The sequence below is a fragment of the Brassica rapa genome, chromosome A09 (genome assembly GCF_000309985.2).
Source record: "Brassica rapa cultivar Chiifu-401-42 chromosome A09, CAAS_Brap_v3.01, whole genome shotgun sequence".
NCBI lineage: Eukaryota > Viridiplantae > Streptophyta > Magnoliopsida > Brassicales > Brassicaceae > Brassica > Brassica rapa.
The window spans coordinates 2720885-2737377 of record NC_024803.2 but is presented as its reverse complement, the minus strand read 5'-3'; the positions used below and the strand labels follow the sequence as shown (position 1 = coordinate 2737377).

General features: G+C 36.1%; 2 protein-coding genes and 1 long non-coding RNA gene across 3 annotated transcripts; 2 read left to right on the top strand and 1 right to left on the bottom strand.

The window, feature by feature from the left end:
* Positions 1-2339: 2339 nt before the first annotated feature.
* Positions 2340-7141, top strand: LOC103837284 (beta-D-xylosidase 1). Its single transcript, XM_009113627.3, has 7 exons — positions 2340-3006; positions 3557-3835; positions 4737-4906; positions 4994-5091; positions 5321-5665; positions 5751-6164; positions 6282-7141. Exons 1-7 carry the CDS (start codon positions 2539-2541, stop codon positions 6869-6871), a joined length of 2364 nt encoding a protein of 787 aa, XP_009111875.2. The 5' UTR covers positions 2340-2538; the 3' UTR covers positions 6872-7141.
* Positions 7142-7397: 256 nt separating this feature from the next.
* Positions 7398-10304, top strand: LOC103837283 (protein trichome birefringence-like 4). Its single transcript, XM_009113626.3, has 5 exons — positions 7398-8053; positions 8143-8338; positions 8409-8605; positions 8673-8831; positions 9115-10304. The coding sequence occupies exons 1-5, from the start codon at positions 7557-7559 to the stop codon at positions 9473-9475; spliced, it is 1410 nt and encodes a 469-aa protein (XP_009111874.2). The 5' UTR covers positions 7398-7556; the 3' UTR covers positions 9476-10304.
* Positions 10002-14122, bottom strand: LOC117127916. The gene is made up of 2 exons (XR_004450890.1): positions 13888-14122; positions 10002-10333 (listed from the first exon to the last, which is right to left on the bottom strand). It is a non-coding gene; the product is annotated as an uncharacterized LOC117127916 (long non-coding RNA).
* Positions 14123-16493: the final 2371 nt, after the last annotated feature.

Sequence of the window (16493 nt, the reverse complement as noted above, 5' to 3'; positions counted from 1 at the left end):
TCTCCATGTAACTGTAAAATTAAAGCTTGTAATATTAGACAAACCAAACATTAAATGAAAATTTAAATGATGCTGATCGTCGGTTGTTTATGATCGATGTCTAAACCCATTTAAGATGATGGTGTATTGATGTTCAATATGACAACTGTCTAACCCACTTTTTCGGATACTGATTTTTTTTCTTATTTGCACGTATCAATTGCTAAATTATTTGTTATCTTTTTTTGTTAAGAGAGCTTAATCTTATCATCGCGAGGTTGATTTGAATCATTTGATTATCACCAGCTCATTCTCTTTAGATGATTACTTGGTTTGCATATATATTTTATGGATTTTTATTTAATATCCATCATTACGTTAAATAAATTTCGTTAACTACAAACTTAAATACTTAAAAAAAACAGAAAAATATAGGGAAATTAAACCCTATAACCAACAAAAAAACAATAATTCACAAAATAACCAAATCTCCTTTCTCTCTTTTTCTTTCTCTTCATATCTCTCTCTAGCCTCTTTCTAACAAATTAATTTTAATTTTTCTTTTGGTTATTTCATCAATTCACCCTAATATACGAAGTTGAACGACTTATAATACGTAGTTCAACTATATTTCATTGGAGTTTACAATCCAAAATGTTAGTATACGGTGTGGAGAGTCATACTGGGATAATGTTTTTTTTTTGTTAAAGTATACTGGAATATTTTACCAAAAAAAAGTATACTGGAATAATGTTAGTGCATTTTATTTTCAAAAATAGTTAAAAATATATATCTGTAAAAGTAACGAATTGCTGATTTGTACATATAGACAAACAAATATTAACTGCTACGTCTGGGAGAAAATAAGTAACCAAAGTAAAATGAAGACTCACGAGAGTTTTTTTTTCGTTGGCCATCACGTGTCTGCAAACTTTTTTGGTTGCTCAGACCACTTGTTTAATCATTCGACCAATCCCATTTCAGATTCCTATTTTCATTATTTATTTTATGAAGTTTTTACTAAAACATAATTATCTTTTTTTTTTTGTAAAATAAAATAATTATAATTGTTTCGTCCCCTTAGCTTTTTCCGTTTTTGGCTTTGTTTTTCAAGCTTACCAACCGTGTGTGACTCTGTGTGATATGTTGTTTTGGTCTTAATTAGGTAAACTAATATTCTGGAGGTAAAATAGTTCAGAAGCAAAAATATGATATACCCATATGAGGAGTGGAATCTTATAAAAAAGGAGAAGTACAATACTATTTGTCTCCATTTACTTATCAGATTATATGTCCTATACTATATAAAAAAAAAATTGTTCATATCTTCTTAATTAAAAATTGTATATCATGTATTCACAAATAATAGGTTGCTACATTATGTTCGTCACAACAGCAGTACCTAGTTGGTTGTATTGGACCACGACTATGTAAAATAATCCAAGAAACAAAAACAAACTTAGTTTAAGTTCATGGGTCAACTGTTTAATTATTGACGTATGTATAAAAATGTTCAATAATCAATAACAATCCGGAAAGAGAAGTGTGGGTAACATGACTGGATGTTGAATGACTATTATTAGGTGGAGAGTCGAGAGTCGACACCCGTGACAACCTTCTCTCTTTGTCTCTCAGCTTTATAAGGTCTTACGTTTCATTTTTCATGCATATATGTATAAGGTTGTATACATATAATGTTATAATGTTACGATATTCTTCGTTCTGTTTATTTATTTCTTCATCTTTTCTGACTATGAACTTGTTCGCGTTGCTTTTGTTCCCATGCCTGTGCAGCAAATATATTATTAGATGTTACCAAAAAAAATATGTTTTCTTTTTTATTTCTAATTCTACCTAATTAAAATCCTCATAAAATTTCATTTGACTATGAATAGAGCAAATAACGAAGATTTTTTTTCGTTTTGTGTTTGGTTATTGCCGGCACCGTGAAAGAGTTTTTTTCTTCTTATTTTCGTCTCTTGTTTTTATTTATAGATTTGTTGATTTTTTGAACATTTTAAGTGACTAAACACAAGGTGATAGTGGTGTAACGGTGTACGGATCTACCGTGTTGCAACTTTTATTAATCTAGATATGTGAGGACCGAATTTGGTGAGGCGTCCTTAATCTACATCCTAGTTTCTTTAGACTACCAAAGTCCTTTATAAATTATTACCTTTAAGATATGTAGTGGATGTGATATCTGATTTCTCTAAGTTACGATGAAACTGATGTTATAATTCTACCATCATTAGTATTTTTTAGTGGACTGTTTAGAAAGGAAAAAGAAACTCACGTTTTAGAAAAAAAGAGGAAAACAATCTATTAAATATATTTAATCATTTTTACCCCCCCAAAAAAAAACTCCGAGATTTATATACATCTCTTTTCCGTAACCTGTTCAACTTGATCTTTTGTATCTTTATCTAATTCTTTGTTCACAGCAAGAGTCTCTTATCCTTTGTAATCAATTTGGCTAAGAAGACTTAACTTAAAGACTTATCTATAAATACCCCATTCGCTTTCTTTCCCACGAAACTATAATAACAAACATCACATATGTTACATATAATCAACACACGCATACACAAAACACAAATATATAAGATGTCTTGTAATAACAGAGAATTATTAATCGGCAACAAAGTCGTAGTTACACTTGTATTTCTCTTATGTTTGGTTCACTCATCAGAATCACTTCGGCCATTGTTTGCATGCGACCCGGCAAATGAGTTAACCCGGACACTCCGGTTCTGTCAGGTCAATCTACCGGTCCGCGTGAGGGTTCAAGACTTGATTGGACGGCTCACCTTGCAGGAGAAGATCCGCCTCCTCGTCAACAATGCCGCCGCTGTGCCACGCCTCGGTATTGGAGGCTATGAGTGGTGGTCCGAGGCTCTCCACGGCGTTTCTGACGTTGGCCCCGGAGCTAAGTTCGGTGGTGCGTTTCCCGGTGCCACCAGCTTTCCTCAGGTCATCACCACCGCAGCTTCTTTCAACCAGTCTCTATGGGAAGAGATAGGACGGGTGAGAATAAACTAGGAATATTATTTAAATTATTAATATTTTATATTATGTAAATTATAGAATATACATTTTAGAAAAATGAGAATTATAAATTTTGTGAGTTCTTTACGTGAAAAAACGACATTGACACTTTTTTCACAAAAAAAAACGACATTGACATCGCCATCGTAGCTGGCAGTACACTAGAATCTGATTAGCGGGATGCTCTATATTCGTGTATTTTATTTATTTCCTTGAAATTTATAATTCAGATGATTTTTTATCAGACTACGACATGAATATAAGTCAGACATGTATTGTATGCTAGAAAAATGGATAGATATGATTATGTTCCTTACAGGTTTCATACATTATACGCCATGGATAATACGATTGTGGGCAAGTTAGCTATAACCACCAGTGAATAAAAAATATATTTTATATACGGACTGGAGAATATATATTTCTTTTCAACAAAAACAAAGGTGTATGAAGAAATATATAATTAGAATTGTCATGGGTTTTTTTTTTTTTTGAACAACGAATTGTCATGGTTTAAAATAAATAAAAGGTGGTGTCCGATGAGGCAAGAGCTATGTACAACGGAGGCGTTGCCGGTTTGACGTATTGGAGCCCAAATGTGAATATACTGAGGGACCCACGGTGGGGCCGTGGCCAGGAAACTCCAGGAGAAGATCCTGTTGTCGTCGGAAAATACGCCGCCAGCTACGTCCGGGGACTTCAGGGAAACGGCCCCAGCCGCCTCAAAGTCGCTGCATGTTGCAAGCATTACACTGCTTATGATCTTGATAACTGGAATGGCGTCGACCGTTTCCATTTCAACGCAAAGGTAACCTTAAAAACATTTGTATATATTTATATCTAACAATATTCATGTGCGTTTTGAAGTTTTGACTTAATGTTTAATTTTTGTAATTGATAAGAATTTAGAAACAAGTGCTTAATTTTGCTTCTTTGTTGGTCAAAGAAAGCCAGACTTCTTAAAATTAGTATTTAGACATTATAAGGCTTATAATTGTCTGGAAATAAAAGAGTACCGTGAGTCTCTGTTTTTCTTGCATCTTATTGGTCTTAAGTTAATAGTGTTTCAGTGTTTCTGTTTAGAAAAAATAGAAAAGATTAAAATAAATTGTATTTTCTGCTGAAACATATAAGTTTATATATTTCCTCAAATTAGCAAGCTATTTTCTATTTTATGTTATTTATTATAGCTCCACGTTATTACTTATAAGATGCGACTGGATTCGTTTTCTTGCAAGGCTTATCGTCTTTTATCTCGTTTCATGTTCAGATTCGTTCAGTTCCGAATATAGATCATATCTACGGAACTATAAATAACTAACGACTAACGATATTGACACAAACAAAACACTTGCCTAACATTATATACCAGCTAATAAGCCAATAGGCAGCGTGACTTTGAGCGATGTGGCATATGCGTAGTCTTATGTTACAGTAGTTGAGAATCTTATCCTTATTGGTCATGTGGACCTAGGACAAACCTACTTGTCTTTTATCTTGTTCTTCAAATTAATATATACTTTAAACTATATCATACCAAAATAAAAGATTCGTTTCTTTAGCTAATAAACTCAAAACATAATATAATCTAAAAGAAAACTCATGAATGATGTGTATAACTTGAGGTATATAATATGTTTATGTTAATATAGATAGCTAATAGGTAAGTTATTAGGTTTAGTTATTTAATAAGTTTATGATGGATATAGGTCACCCAACAAGATTTAGAAGACACATACAATGTACCATTCAGAGCTTGTGTTTACGACGGAAATGTCGCGAGTGTTATGTGTTCGTACAATCAAGTCAATGGAAAGCCAACTTGTGCTGATGAAAATCTCTTAAAGAACACTATTCGTGGTCAGTGGCAACTCAACGGGTAAGATGATCAATAGTTATCATAGTTAATGATTCATATTCATTTGATAACTACTCACACATCAACTTACACTATCACTGCATGCAGGTACATTGTATCAGATTGTGACTCCGTCGATGTTTTCTTCAATCAGCAGCACTACACGGCAACTCCGGAAGAAGCCGCTGCTGCCTCAATTAAAGCTGGTAAGTTATTTTTTCCACCGTTGATGTTAAAATTCAATGACCTCTTGGTGCCATAAATAGTTTAGCAGAAGTTTTCATAATATTTTTATAACAATTTAGGAGTCTATATTCATATATATTAAATTAAACAAATTTGGGGGTTCAAGACCAATGTTAATGTGTCTAGAACCGGTTATGTGCACAATGATTGTTGATCATTTTGATAAAGAAACATCATATCGTTTTGTAGGTCTGGATTTGGATTGTGGGCCGTTTTTGGCAATCTTCACTGAAGGAGCTGTGAAGCAAGGATTGTTGACAGAGAACGACATTAATTTAGCACTTACCAATACTATAACGGTCCAGATGAGGCTTGGTATGTTTGATGGTAATCTTGGCCCTTACGCTAATCTTGGGCCTAGAGATGTTTGTACTCCAATCCATCAACATTTAGCCCTTGAAGCGGCTCATCAAGGAATTGTTCTTCTCAAAAATGATGGCCGTTCTCTTCCACTCTCTCCTACGCGCCACCGTACCGTTGCCGTGATTGGACCTAACTCTGATGTCACTGAGACCATGATCGGAAACTATGCAGGTTGTTAAGATAATTCATTTTAAAGCAATATTATTATCAGTTACATAATACTAACATTGTTTTATTACAATTTTTGTTTTGTAAGGGAAAGCTTGCGCTTATACGACACCATTACAAGGAATCTCAAGATACGCGAGGACACTTCACCAAGCTGGTTGTTCTGGCGTGGCTTGTGCAGGAAACCAAGGGTTTGGTGCAGCGGAGATGGCGGCACGTGAAGCAGACGCAACGGTTCTTGTGATGGGATTGGACCAGTCCATAGAGGCAGAGACAAGAGATCGAACCGGACTGCTCTTACCGGGTTACCAACAAGACCTTGTGACCCGTGTGGCTCAAGCTTCTAAAGGTCCTGTCGTTCTAGTTCTTATGAGTGGTGGACCCATTGATGTATCATTCGCTAAAAACAATCCACGTGTCGCTGCCATTATTTGGGCCGGGTATCCGGGTCAAGCCGGTGGAGCTGCCATTGCTGATATCATTTTTGGCGCTGTTAACCCTGGTACATTCCTTATCTAGTTACATATTTCTTGGGTTTTGCTTAGTATCATTTAGAATCAATATTGAAATCATAATTAATTATCAAGATATACTAAATATTTTGTGTATCTTATGATAGGAGGAAAACTACCAATGACATGGTATCCACAAGACTACGTGGTAAAAGTTCCAATGACGTTAATGGCCATGAGAGCATCTGGAGATTACCCAGGAAGGACCTACAGATTCTATAAAGGTCGAGTGGTATTTCCATTTGGGTTCGGTTTAAGTTACACTACCTTCACTCACAGTTTAGCCCAAAACCCACTAGCCCAATTATCAGTTTCACCTTACAAACTCAACTCTGCCATTTTCAACTCCTCATCTAACTCCATCAAAGTGTCTCATGCCAACTGTGAAACGTTTCCAAAAATGCCTATCCATGTTGAAGTATCAAACACAGGTGAATTCGACGGAACACACACGGTGTTTGTCTTTGCTGAGCCGCCGAGAAACGGGATAAAAGGACTAGGTGTGAACAAACAATTGATAGCGTTTGAGAAGGTTCATGTCACGGCAGGTGCAAAACGGACTGTTCAAGTCGATGTTGATGCTTGCAAGCATCTTGGTGTAGTGGATGAGTATGGTAAGAGGAGAATCCCAATGGGTGAACATAAGTTACACATTGGTGACCTTAAACATACCATTTTGGTCCAACCGCAACTTTGACGGAGGCACATAGAAAGAAAGCAAGAAATAAGGAGAACCTCTTAGCAAAGTGTCTCCCTCTTTTTTATATTATAGACAGTTGAAATTACTAGAGAAAAGTTTCAATCTGTATAGAAGCACCAAAGGTCGCTTCTTGAATTTGTGTTTTTCTTGAAATTTATTTTGTGTCAATTGCCAAAGATATTGTAACTTGTGGCTCCCAAAAAATAAAAGGAGCCCCTGTAAGAAGTTCAAAACTAAAGAAAAATGAAATGAATGACAAATTTGATACATACCGTACTTATATTTCTCTCAAACTTTTTCTGATTGTTGTAAGCATGGAGTTGTGGAATCTTTGTATTATATAATAACATGTATTGATATTATTTGATAATAAGCTTGGAAAGTGTGATATTCCTTGCAAAATGTTGAAAGTAAAGAAAAAAAGAAAGAGGATAAATGATATATTTAATATATACAGAAAATGAAGATAAATGACTCTGAATTTTACATATACAGAATTTTCTTTTTTATTTATAAAGGAATATATACATAATTATACTTGAGAACAATAATTTAAGTGGACAGTATATTAACTACAGACTTTAAACATTTTAAGGAATAAGATTATGAGTGAAAACACATTTCAAGCTGTTTAATTTCCAACCGTTGGATCTTCCGTTTCCCTCCAAAAAGATCAGCTCATATGACCTTTTCCTCAGAAACAGAGGAAAAACAAAAAAGAAACAGAGGAAACGTTTCAATGGCGGATCTAAAGAACCTCTTCCTCATCACGAAGCACCAGATTTTTCTAACTTCACTCTTCTTTCTCTCCCTCTTCCTCCTCTCCTCGTCCCTTCTCCCAGTTCTCTCTCCCTCGCTGATCGTCTCCAGCTTCACCTCTCGTCTTCTCACAGCCGCTAACTTCTTCTCCTCACCTTCTCCCACTTCAGCTTCTTCAGACACAGCCACGCTATACTCTGTTTCCCCGAGAAGAATCCGAGTCAAGAACGAGTCCAACAAGATAGAACTGAGTTCTTGCGACATATTCGACGGAAGCTGGGTCTCCGACGATACTAAACCGGTTTACTCTCCCGGTTACTGCCCTTTCGTTGAAGATAAGTTCCACTGCTTCAAGAACGGTAGACCCGATTCTGGTTTTCTCCGTTATCGTTGGCAGCCTCACGGATGCTCGATTCCTAGGTCGGTTTCTTGATTCCAAAGTTAAATTACGATTCTGCCCTTCCCTTTGTGACTCATGTTTTGTTATTGAGTGTGTGTGTACTGTGTAGGTTCGATGGGAAGAAGATGCTGAAGATTCTGAGAGGGAAGAGGCTTGTTTTCGTTGGAGATTCGTTGAATAGAAACATGTGGGAGTCTCTGGTTTGCTCACTTAGGTCAGCGTTGGAAGACAAGAACAGAGTTTCGAAGGTTTCTTGGAGAAGAAGTAACCTTCGAAACGAAGGGTTTTACGGTTTTAGATTCAAAGTAAGTAATGTCAAACTCTCTGTTATGGTTTTGGATTAGTTGATAAAGTTTTTTTTTTTTTTTGGTGAAGGACTTTGAATGCTCTGTGGACTTCATCAAGTCACCGTTCCTCGTTCAAGAATCAGAGGTTTTAGATGGTTACGGGAAGAGGAAAGAGACGTTGAGGCTTGACGTGATCCAAGGATCGATCAAGAAGATATACAGAAACGCAGCTGTTATTGTGTTCAACACTGGTCACTGGTGGACTCACCAGAAAACATATGAAGGGTATGAACAACATAAGGTTAACTTTCTTTCTATTTTTGTTCTTTTGATTCATGTTTTGAATTTACAGGAAAGATTATTTCCAGGAAGGGAATCGAGTTTACGAGAAGTTAGGAGTGAAAGAAGCTTACACGAAAGCTCTTCATACGTGGGCTGATTGGGTTGATTCCAATATCAACATGACAAAAACTAGAGTCTTCTTCGTTGGCTACTCCTCTTCACATTTTAGGTGAGTTAGTTTCTTGGATTCCAAGCAATCTCTGTTTTACTTTTGACTTCAAAAAGGGGGATGAAACAAGGTTTAGGGTTTAAGTGTGTGGAAGAGTTTTATTTTAGCTCAAGCAACCTTGCTTTTTATTTAGGGTTTAGTGTGTGGAAGAGTTTAATTTTAGCTCAAGTAATCTTTGTTTAGGGTTTGGCTGCAGAAAAGGATGATGAAACAGGGTTTAGGGTTTAGTATGCGGAAGAGTTTTTTTTCTTTTAGCTCAAGAAATCTTGCTTTTAAACTGTAGAAAAGGGGCGTGGAACGCAGGAGGGCAATGCGATGGAGAAACAAGACCGATACAAAACAAGACGTATACAGGAGGGTATCCATGGATGATGAAAGTGGTGGAATCAGTGATCTCGGACATGAAAACGCCTGTGTTTTACATGAACATTACGAAGATGACTTGGTATCGAACCGATGGTCACCCTTCGGTTTACAGACAGCCTGTGGAGGTCCGTGGAAGTTCTCCTGCAACCGGAATGTTCCAAGATTGTAGCCATTGGTGTCTACCTGGAGTTCCAGACTCATGGAACCAGCTTCTTTATGCTACTCTGCTAGTTTCACGTAGTTCCTTGCCTTACAAGTCACTTGGAACTCTCTTGTGAGATGGTATGAATATAGTTTAACTCCACTAACAAAAATAGCGATGGAAATAAATAGTTCTAGCTAGGTTTTTTGTTTTGTTCTGTGTGTAAAAGAATATACCTTATTTCTTTTTTTTTTTTTTGCTAAATCTATACCTTATTTCTTTCGGACGCATATTCGTTTGTATTAGTTTTGAGCACATACATTATTGTAGCTAACGTACACTTGATTGGCAATGAGTTAAAGTTCCAGCTTGTGCCATGTGCACCTGTAGATACACATGATCGTGATGGGGCTTCGCACCCATTCCGATTATACCAACAGTTTCTCTCTTTTTCATTGGTAAATCGTGTGACCAGTATTTTTTTAAACTAATCGTGTTTGTGAGGAAATACCCTAGCTTGTTTTATCACTCTCTTCTTAACTTATATACGTATAATCGTATTTATTCATATCAAACTACGATGTTTTAAGTACGTTGTGACAACGGTCCACGATACAAAACAAATATCTTGATTTTATATCCTTTGGTCTTTCTCATTTGTGATTTGTTTTTGGAGGATTTATCAAAACTTATTGTTTTTTTTTTTTGCAATTGTTTGTGTACATATTTACATTACATTATTACTAATTTGTATTTCTCTATAAAAATGCAAACCAAAGGAATCCATACTTTGTGAATTCGAATGTTCTCATCAGTTTAAACAAATCCGCATAAATGTTAGTTTTGAAGGATATACAGGTAATGAAATCAGTAGGTCAAGTTGATTATTATGTGTAAAAATGTCTTAGAATTCTGATCTCATCAACTGTATATCCCGCAAAACTTTTGTTCATGGTTGATCTTCGAGGGTATTTATTCCTGACGTGTAATTTCCCTACTCAGATCTCTTAGAAACACAAAGAGTTATAAGAACAACTTTTCTTATTAGCTTTAGAAACTACTCAAAACTAAAGCTCTCAATATGTTTCACTTAGATCATATGGAACACCTCTCCATTAGACCTATATTTATATGAAAGACAATTCCCTTTAACATGTGGGATATGGAAAACACAAACCTAACCTAAATAGAAACTTCCTTTTCCTATTTCTAGGTTTCCTTATTGTGTTTATCTTAACATATTAAACATCTAATAATATGTTAAGTTTCCACAAGCTTGGAATTATCCAACATTCACCCCCTTAATTCCAACTTGAATTAGGGAGATCAATTTCTTGAACTCCGATTAAGCTCCTCATTTGCTTGAACTCAATCATCAAGTAATCATCCTCCACCACACCATGGTGTGTGAATCCACCCATAGAATTCACATCTTTCTCAAGGTTAGACCGGATGCTCTCCTTGCTTCCGTACCGCTCCTTCTTAGAATCGGCCGTGTTCTTGTAGAACCTTCTCATGACCTCTTCACTTAAGTTGCGATGAGTCTTGTGGCTGAAGTTCACTGCAATGATAACTCTGGTCACATCCGCCATCTTGCGTACGTGAGCTCTGGTAAAGATGTCGGCCTTCTGCTCAACACCCAACAGTTTTATCTCTGGTTCATCTTCATCCTTTGAGAACCTTGACTCCATTGGTACGTGTGTTGTATCACACGCTTCCACCTTTGTGTCACACACTCCTCCGTGAGTCGTGTCACACACTCCTCCGTGAGTCGTGTTACACACTCCTCCATGAGTCGTGTTACACACTCCTACGTGAGTCGTGTTACACACTTCCATCTTTGTGTCACACAGGATTCCTTGAGTATACCTCTCTTGCTTTATACTGATTCCGTCTGCTCCTTGAATCACCTCTATGCCAAGGTAGTACGTTAGCTTACCTAGATCTGACATCTCGAACTTCTTAGACATCTCCTCCTTGAATTGCCTAATCACCTTAAGCGAAGTTCCTGTCACAAATAGATCATCAACGTAGATGGCTATGATCAAGACGTCTCCTCCTTGAGTCTTGCAGTACACTGATGGTTCCTTCGTGCACTTCTCAAATCTCATCTCCTTGAGAACCTGATCGAGTTTTACACTCCATGCTCTGGGTGCCTGGCGTAACACATGCAACGTCTTGTGTAACACACACACTCGATCCTCTTCTCTTTTCTTCTCAGAACCAGTCGGTCTATCTACAAGCTCCCATATCTTGTTTCTTGTGATAGACTCCAACTCGTCTTCCATAGCTTCAACCCAATCTTCTTCACATGATAGGTTGAACTCATCTGAGGCAATCTCTCCTCCTCTATCGGTGCATCCTAGATTGAACACATCTGAGGCAACCTCTCCTCCTCTATCGATGCAACCTAGATTGAACATAGCTGAGGCACGCTCTCCTCCTCTATCGGTGTGAAATCTTTTGAACCGATAGAATGCCTCACCATTATCTGCTGGCGTTGGTGGTGCACTTATTCCACACAAATCTCCAAGCAATAATCCTAATGGCTTTGATGTACAAACCATGGCCTTAGTCGGGAATGAATCTCTGATTTGCTTCCCTGCGAAACATGTGTCACACACGCCTTCTTTGTGTGTTACACTCGGGAATGAGTGTCTCGTTTGCTTCTCTGCGAGACATGTGTCACACACGCCTTCTTCGTGTGTTACACTCTGCATTCCTACGACCATCTCCTTCCTTACCATGTTGTTCATCACTCCATAGCATATATGTCCTTGTCGAGCATGCCACCTCCATGTAGCATCTTCGTCCCTGACATGTAAACATTCCGGGTAGCTTATCTCCATAGGGGTCTTGTAGAGACGGTTTGGAGATCTTGTCACACGAACTAGCAACCTTCCATGCGAATCTGTGAGCGTTAAGTAGACATCTTTCATGTTAACCTCACATCCGTTCTCTGTTGCTTGCCCAAGACTTAATATATTGTGCTTCAGATCAGGTATGTAGTATATGTCCTTGAGTGCCTTCTTCTCTCCAGTCTTGCACACAAATGTAACCACACCCTTTCCTACAATGTCAACACACGATCCATCACCAAACTTCACCTTCCCTTTGGTGTTGAGATTCAAACTCGAAAAGAACTCCTTGTTCCCTGTCATGTGATTGCTCGCTCCATTATCCAAATACCAGACACTTGCATCGCCTTTGTTGATATCAAGATTCTTCGGAATCACCTTATCTTCGTTCAAAAACACCACCTCGTGTACATAGAGTGCATCGGCCTCTTCTGTCTCGTTTAGGTTGGTTTCTTGATCCTTCTCTGACTTCTCGGGACAGACAGTTGCGTAGTGACCAGGCTTGTCACATCTCCAACATATCAGCTTTGAGCGATTCTTTTCCGAGTTGTTATCTTCGGTGTGTGACGCACGGTTTTGGTTGTGTGACCTACCTCGACCTCTGCCTCTACCGTTCCTTCCTCTTCCTCTACCACGAGAATTCTCATAGCCCCTCTGACTATGCTCTTCATTGTTCGAAAACATTAGCTTCCCTTGGTCTTCTTTCTGAGTTTCTTCTCCTACACGCTCCTCGTACGCCTTAAGCCTTCCAACTATGTCTTCAAACCCCGTCGAGTTGAGATCTAGGACTTGCTCAAGTGATGCTACGATCTGGATATACTTGTGTCTTGGAAGACCCTTCAAGAACTTCTTGACCATCTTGGATTCTTCTATGTTTTCCCCCAAAGAGGTTGCTTTGGATGATAGGCCCGATATCTTCCCCGCGAAGTCATCGACCGTATCTGAATCATCCATCTTCAACCTGTCAAACTCCGCCATCAACGTCTGAAGTCTCGCCTCCCTTACACGATCAGCTCCTAGGTGTCGCGACTTGATGGCGTTCCAGATCTCTTTTGATGCGGTTTGTTCTCCCACCTGGAGAATCAATGTTTCGGGAACAGATTGAAACAAAAGAGCTATCGCAACATCGTTCTTCTTTTGATCATCTGAACCGGGTTCGATTGTGTCCCACACTTCATGAACACGTAGTAGAACCTTCATCCTCATCGACCAAACTGTGTAGTTTGTCGATGACAACATCGGACATTGGATGGATGTAGATCCAAAGTCCTTCGTGCGTGGAGCCCTAGTCACGTCAGCCATCTTGCCGTCGCGATCTCTTGTTCACAAGCACCAGGATCTTAAGCTACAACTTAAGCTTAGATCGAGTCTCCAACCTGAGGCTCTGATACCAATTCAGATCTCTTAGAAACACAAAGAGTTATAAGAACAACTTTTCTTATTAGCTTTAGAAACTACTCAAAACTAAAGCTCTCAATATGTTTCACTTAGATCATATGGAACACCTCTCCATTAGACCTATATTTATATGAAAGACAATTCCCTTTAACATGTGGGATATGGAAAACACAAACCTAACCTAAATAGAAACTTCCTTTTCCTATTTCTAGGTTTCCTTATTGTGTTTATCTTAACATATTAAACATCTAATAATATGTTAAGTTTCCACAAGCTTGGAATTATCCAACACCTACGGCTATAGTCTGTCTGTTCTCATAGCCGCTTTTAGCCTGTGTTCTCACCTTGTTTAACGCTGATGCATTGTTTTGGGAAGCTTAAAAGACATCAGTATTATTTAAGTTCTCGTTTGAAGAATCATTAATTCAAAAAAACCAATCATACCCTTTGTTCGTCACTGAAAAACATTATTAAGACAAAAAACGAAGGGAAATTGCCACAAATAACACATTCATATACCACTTTTCATGTTTACACTAATTACTTTTACCCGTATTTTTAATAAAGGAAAAAAGACAATTATATCTTTAGGATTAACTAATATAGACTTAGGGTTTAGAGTTGAGAGGTGGGGTAGTGTTTTTGGAATGTGAAATTTAGGATTCTGATAAATATATAAATAAATACTTAAAAAATATATAAAAAATTTTAAGAAATAGTTTCAAATATAATTTTCATTTTTCAAAAAGAAATTTGAAAAAAAAAATTTGAAAAAAAAATTTCAAAAAAAAAATTTATAAAAAAGTTCGAATTTGAAAAAATATAATTCGAAAACATAATTTTTTTATTTTTTTTATTTTTTTATTTAACTAATAATTTATTATATATATAAATAACAAGGGCATAAGAGTCTTTTGCCACTTAATGAATAAAATATTTTTGAAAATGTCTCTTTAGTGGTGGTAAAAATAAAAAATAGTACCATAAAAACAGTAAACATATAATTTCCCCAAAAATGTACTGCTCGCTATAGGTACTGAGTTCAAGTGTATATGATATTAGTTAGATGCAGGACATGCCAGTGATTGATTGCTCAAGTGCTCATATGCAAAACAAAGTGTATTTATGTCAAAAGGTCAGATTTAAGTAAGTTGGTGAGAGGACCGCAGGATCCTTATTGACCTTTTTCTTATGGACCCTGCATGGCCATTACAATAACTTACCTCTTTTTGGTCGAATATAATAACTTACCTCTTTATACGTTTTATTTATATCAACGATCCCTTACCCGTGGACCCAAATTAAATATATATAATATTTTTCATTCAATATAGTTCAAAATAATGACAAAAAGTACTTTAATACATATGGTGAGCTTTTGTTAAAGTATATGCGTATATTAATACCATGATAATCTGTTCCGGAAAATTATGTAACAAAAAGTCACCATAAAAAGAGGAAATTTTTTTTTCAAAAAAGAGGAACTTTTCAAGTATTATATATTGCCTCTGAATTTTTAAAAGATTGATATTTAAGAATTTGCACACCTATTAATACAAATTATATACACACTTTTATTTCTTAGTTTTTGTTAGTTTTATTTGATTCTCAATAAAGTTCTACCATTCTTGAAGATTTTAATTTATGTTTTAGTTTTAAAAAAAACATTAATTAAAAGTTGAACATCAATTCTTTGAATACAAGAAAGAAAAAACTAAAACATTAATTGTTTTTATATTAGATGAGTATAATTAATGCTGAGATTTGTCTAAGATATTCATTTATATTTTCAAATAGAATCTCATCCGTCTTGGAGCAGCTCCAGCGAGGGATTTCAAAACAAATAAACAACACACAGTTCATAAACCTTAGACAAAATCCAATAGAGGTCCATTTCCATGGTAATCCTTAAGTATGTCCATGTTTGTCTCTGACTTCCTTTTCGCGCGTGTTCGAATGCAGTCAGTACTTAGAAGAATTGTTTTTCTGAGTCATCAGAGGAAAAATGATGAGACGTACTAACGTATGTTTTACAGCCTTTTTTTTGACAAAATGTTTTACAATTTAGTGTAATCAAGTAAATATATATCGGAAGCATATAATTCGTATCAAATTTGTAATCGAATGATAAAAAAGGATATGAAATGTTAATATGTTTCAAGTTCGATTTAAATCATTTTTTGATATCTATACAAATATAGCTCCGACTTACGGCTCATATGTATATCCAAAGAAAATCTATTTATGGGTTCGTCTCGGATATCTTGAGGTTAAACAAAAAACATACTAATCCAACACAACAGTAAATATGCTCAATGAAAATCGGTGAACATTTAATAGATTGTTCGTGAGAGACAGAGGACAAAAAGAATTTAGAGCAGTGCTTTAAATGGCAAAGCTTTTGCTCGTTGTTAGTTGTTACTAAAGAGACTCGTGATATCTACGTGACTGGCTCGTATATAAATGTAACGTCATCTTTTTGCCCTTCATTTTCTACATTCAATATTCTTTGCATTAAAAAAAAAACAGTTTAAAAAATATTTCAAAAGAGATACTTTTAGATTTTCAATCTATTTTTATTACATAATAGTGAACTAAACATTTCAAAAAATTAATTGTAATCATTGAATTTTATTGGGTAACAACTGTATGAAATAATTAACTATAAAATAATATATTATAATTTAAATACAATATATTTTCTTATTATGGGTAAAAACTCCAAACATAAATCTTTTTGAAGTAGAAAAAGTATTTATTTATATTCTTTGATATCAAAAAAAAATTTCTATGCGTATGAGCCCAACACAGTGATTTTATTTTTTCAAAGTTACTTACAGAGTTTTTTAATATGACGAGAAAAATGAAAATGGAAGGTGTAAACTATAGTCAAATCAC

What these genes read in the sequence shown, in the direction of transcription:
- LOC103837283 (XM_009113626.3), top strand. Translation starts at nt 7,557, where the DNA reads ATGACCTTTTCCTCAGAAACAGAGGAAAAACAAAAAAGAAACAGAGGA. An exon ending in CACGGATGCTCGATTCCTAG is followed by an intron (nt 8,054 to 8,142) that starts GTCGGTTTCTTG and finishes TGTACTGTGTAG; the next exon opens with GTTCGATGGGAAGAAGATGC. An exon ending in CACCAGAAAACATATGAAGG is followed by an intron (nt 8,606 to 8,672) that starts GTATGAACAACA and finishes TTGAATTTACAG; the next exon opens with GAAAGATTATTTCCAGGAAG.
- LOC103837284 (XM_009113627.3), top strand. Translation starts at nt 2,539, where the DNA reads ATGTTACATATAATCAACACACGCATACACAAAACACAAATATATAAG. An exon ending in GTTTCCATTTCAACGCAAAG is followed by an intron (nt 3,836 to 4,736) that starts GTAACCTTAAAA and finishes TGATGGATATAG; the next exon opens with GTCACCCAACAAGATTTAGA. An exon ending in GGTCAGTGGCAACTCAACGG is followed by an intron (nt 4,907 to 4,993) that starts GTAAGATGATCA and finishes CACTGCATGCAG; the next exon opens with GTACATTGTATCAGATTGTG.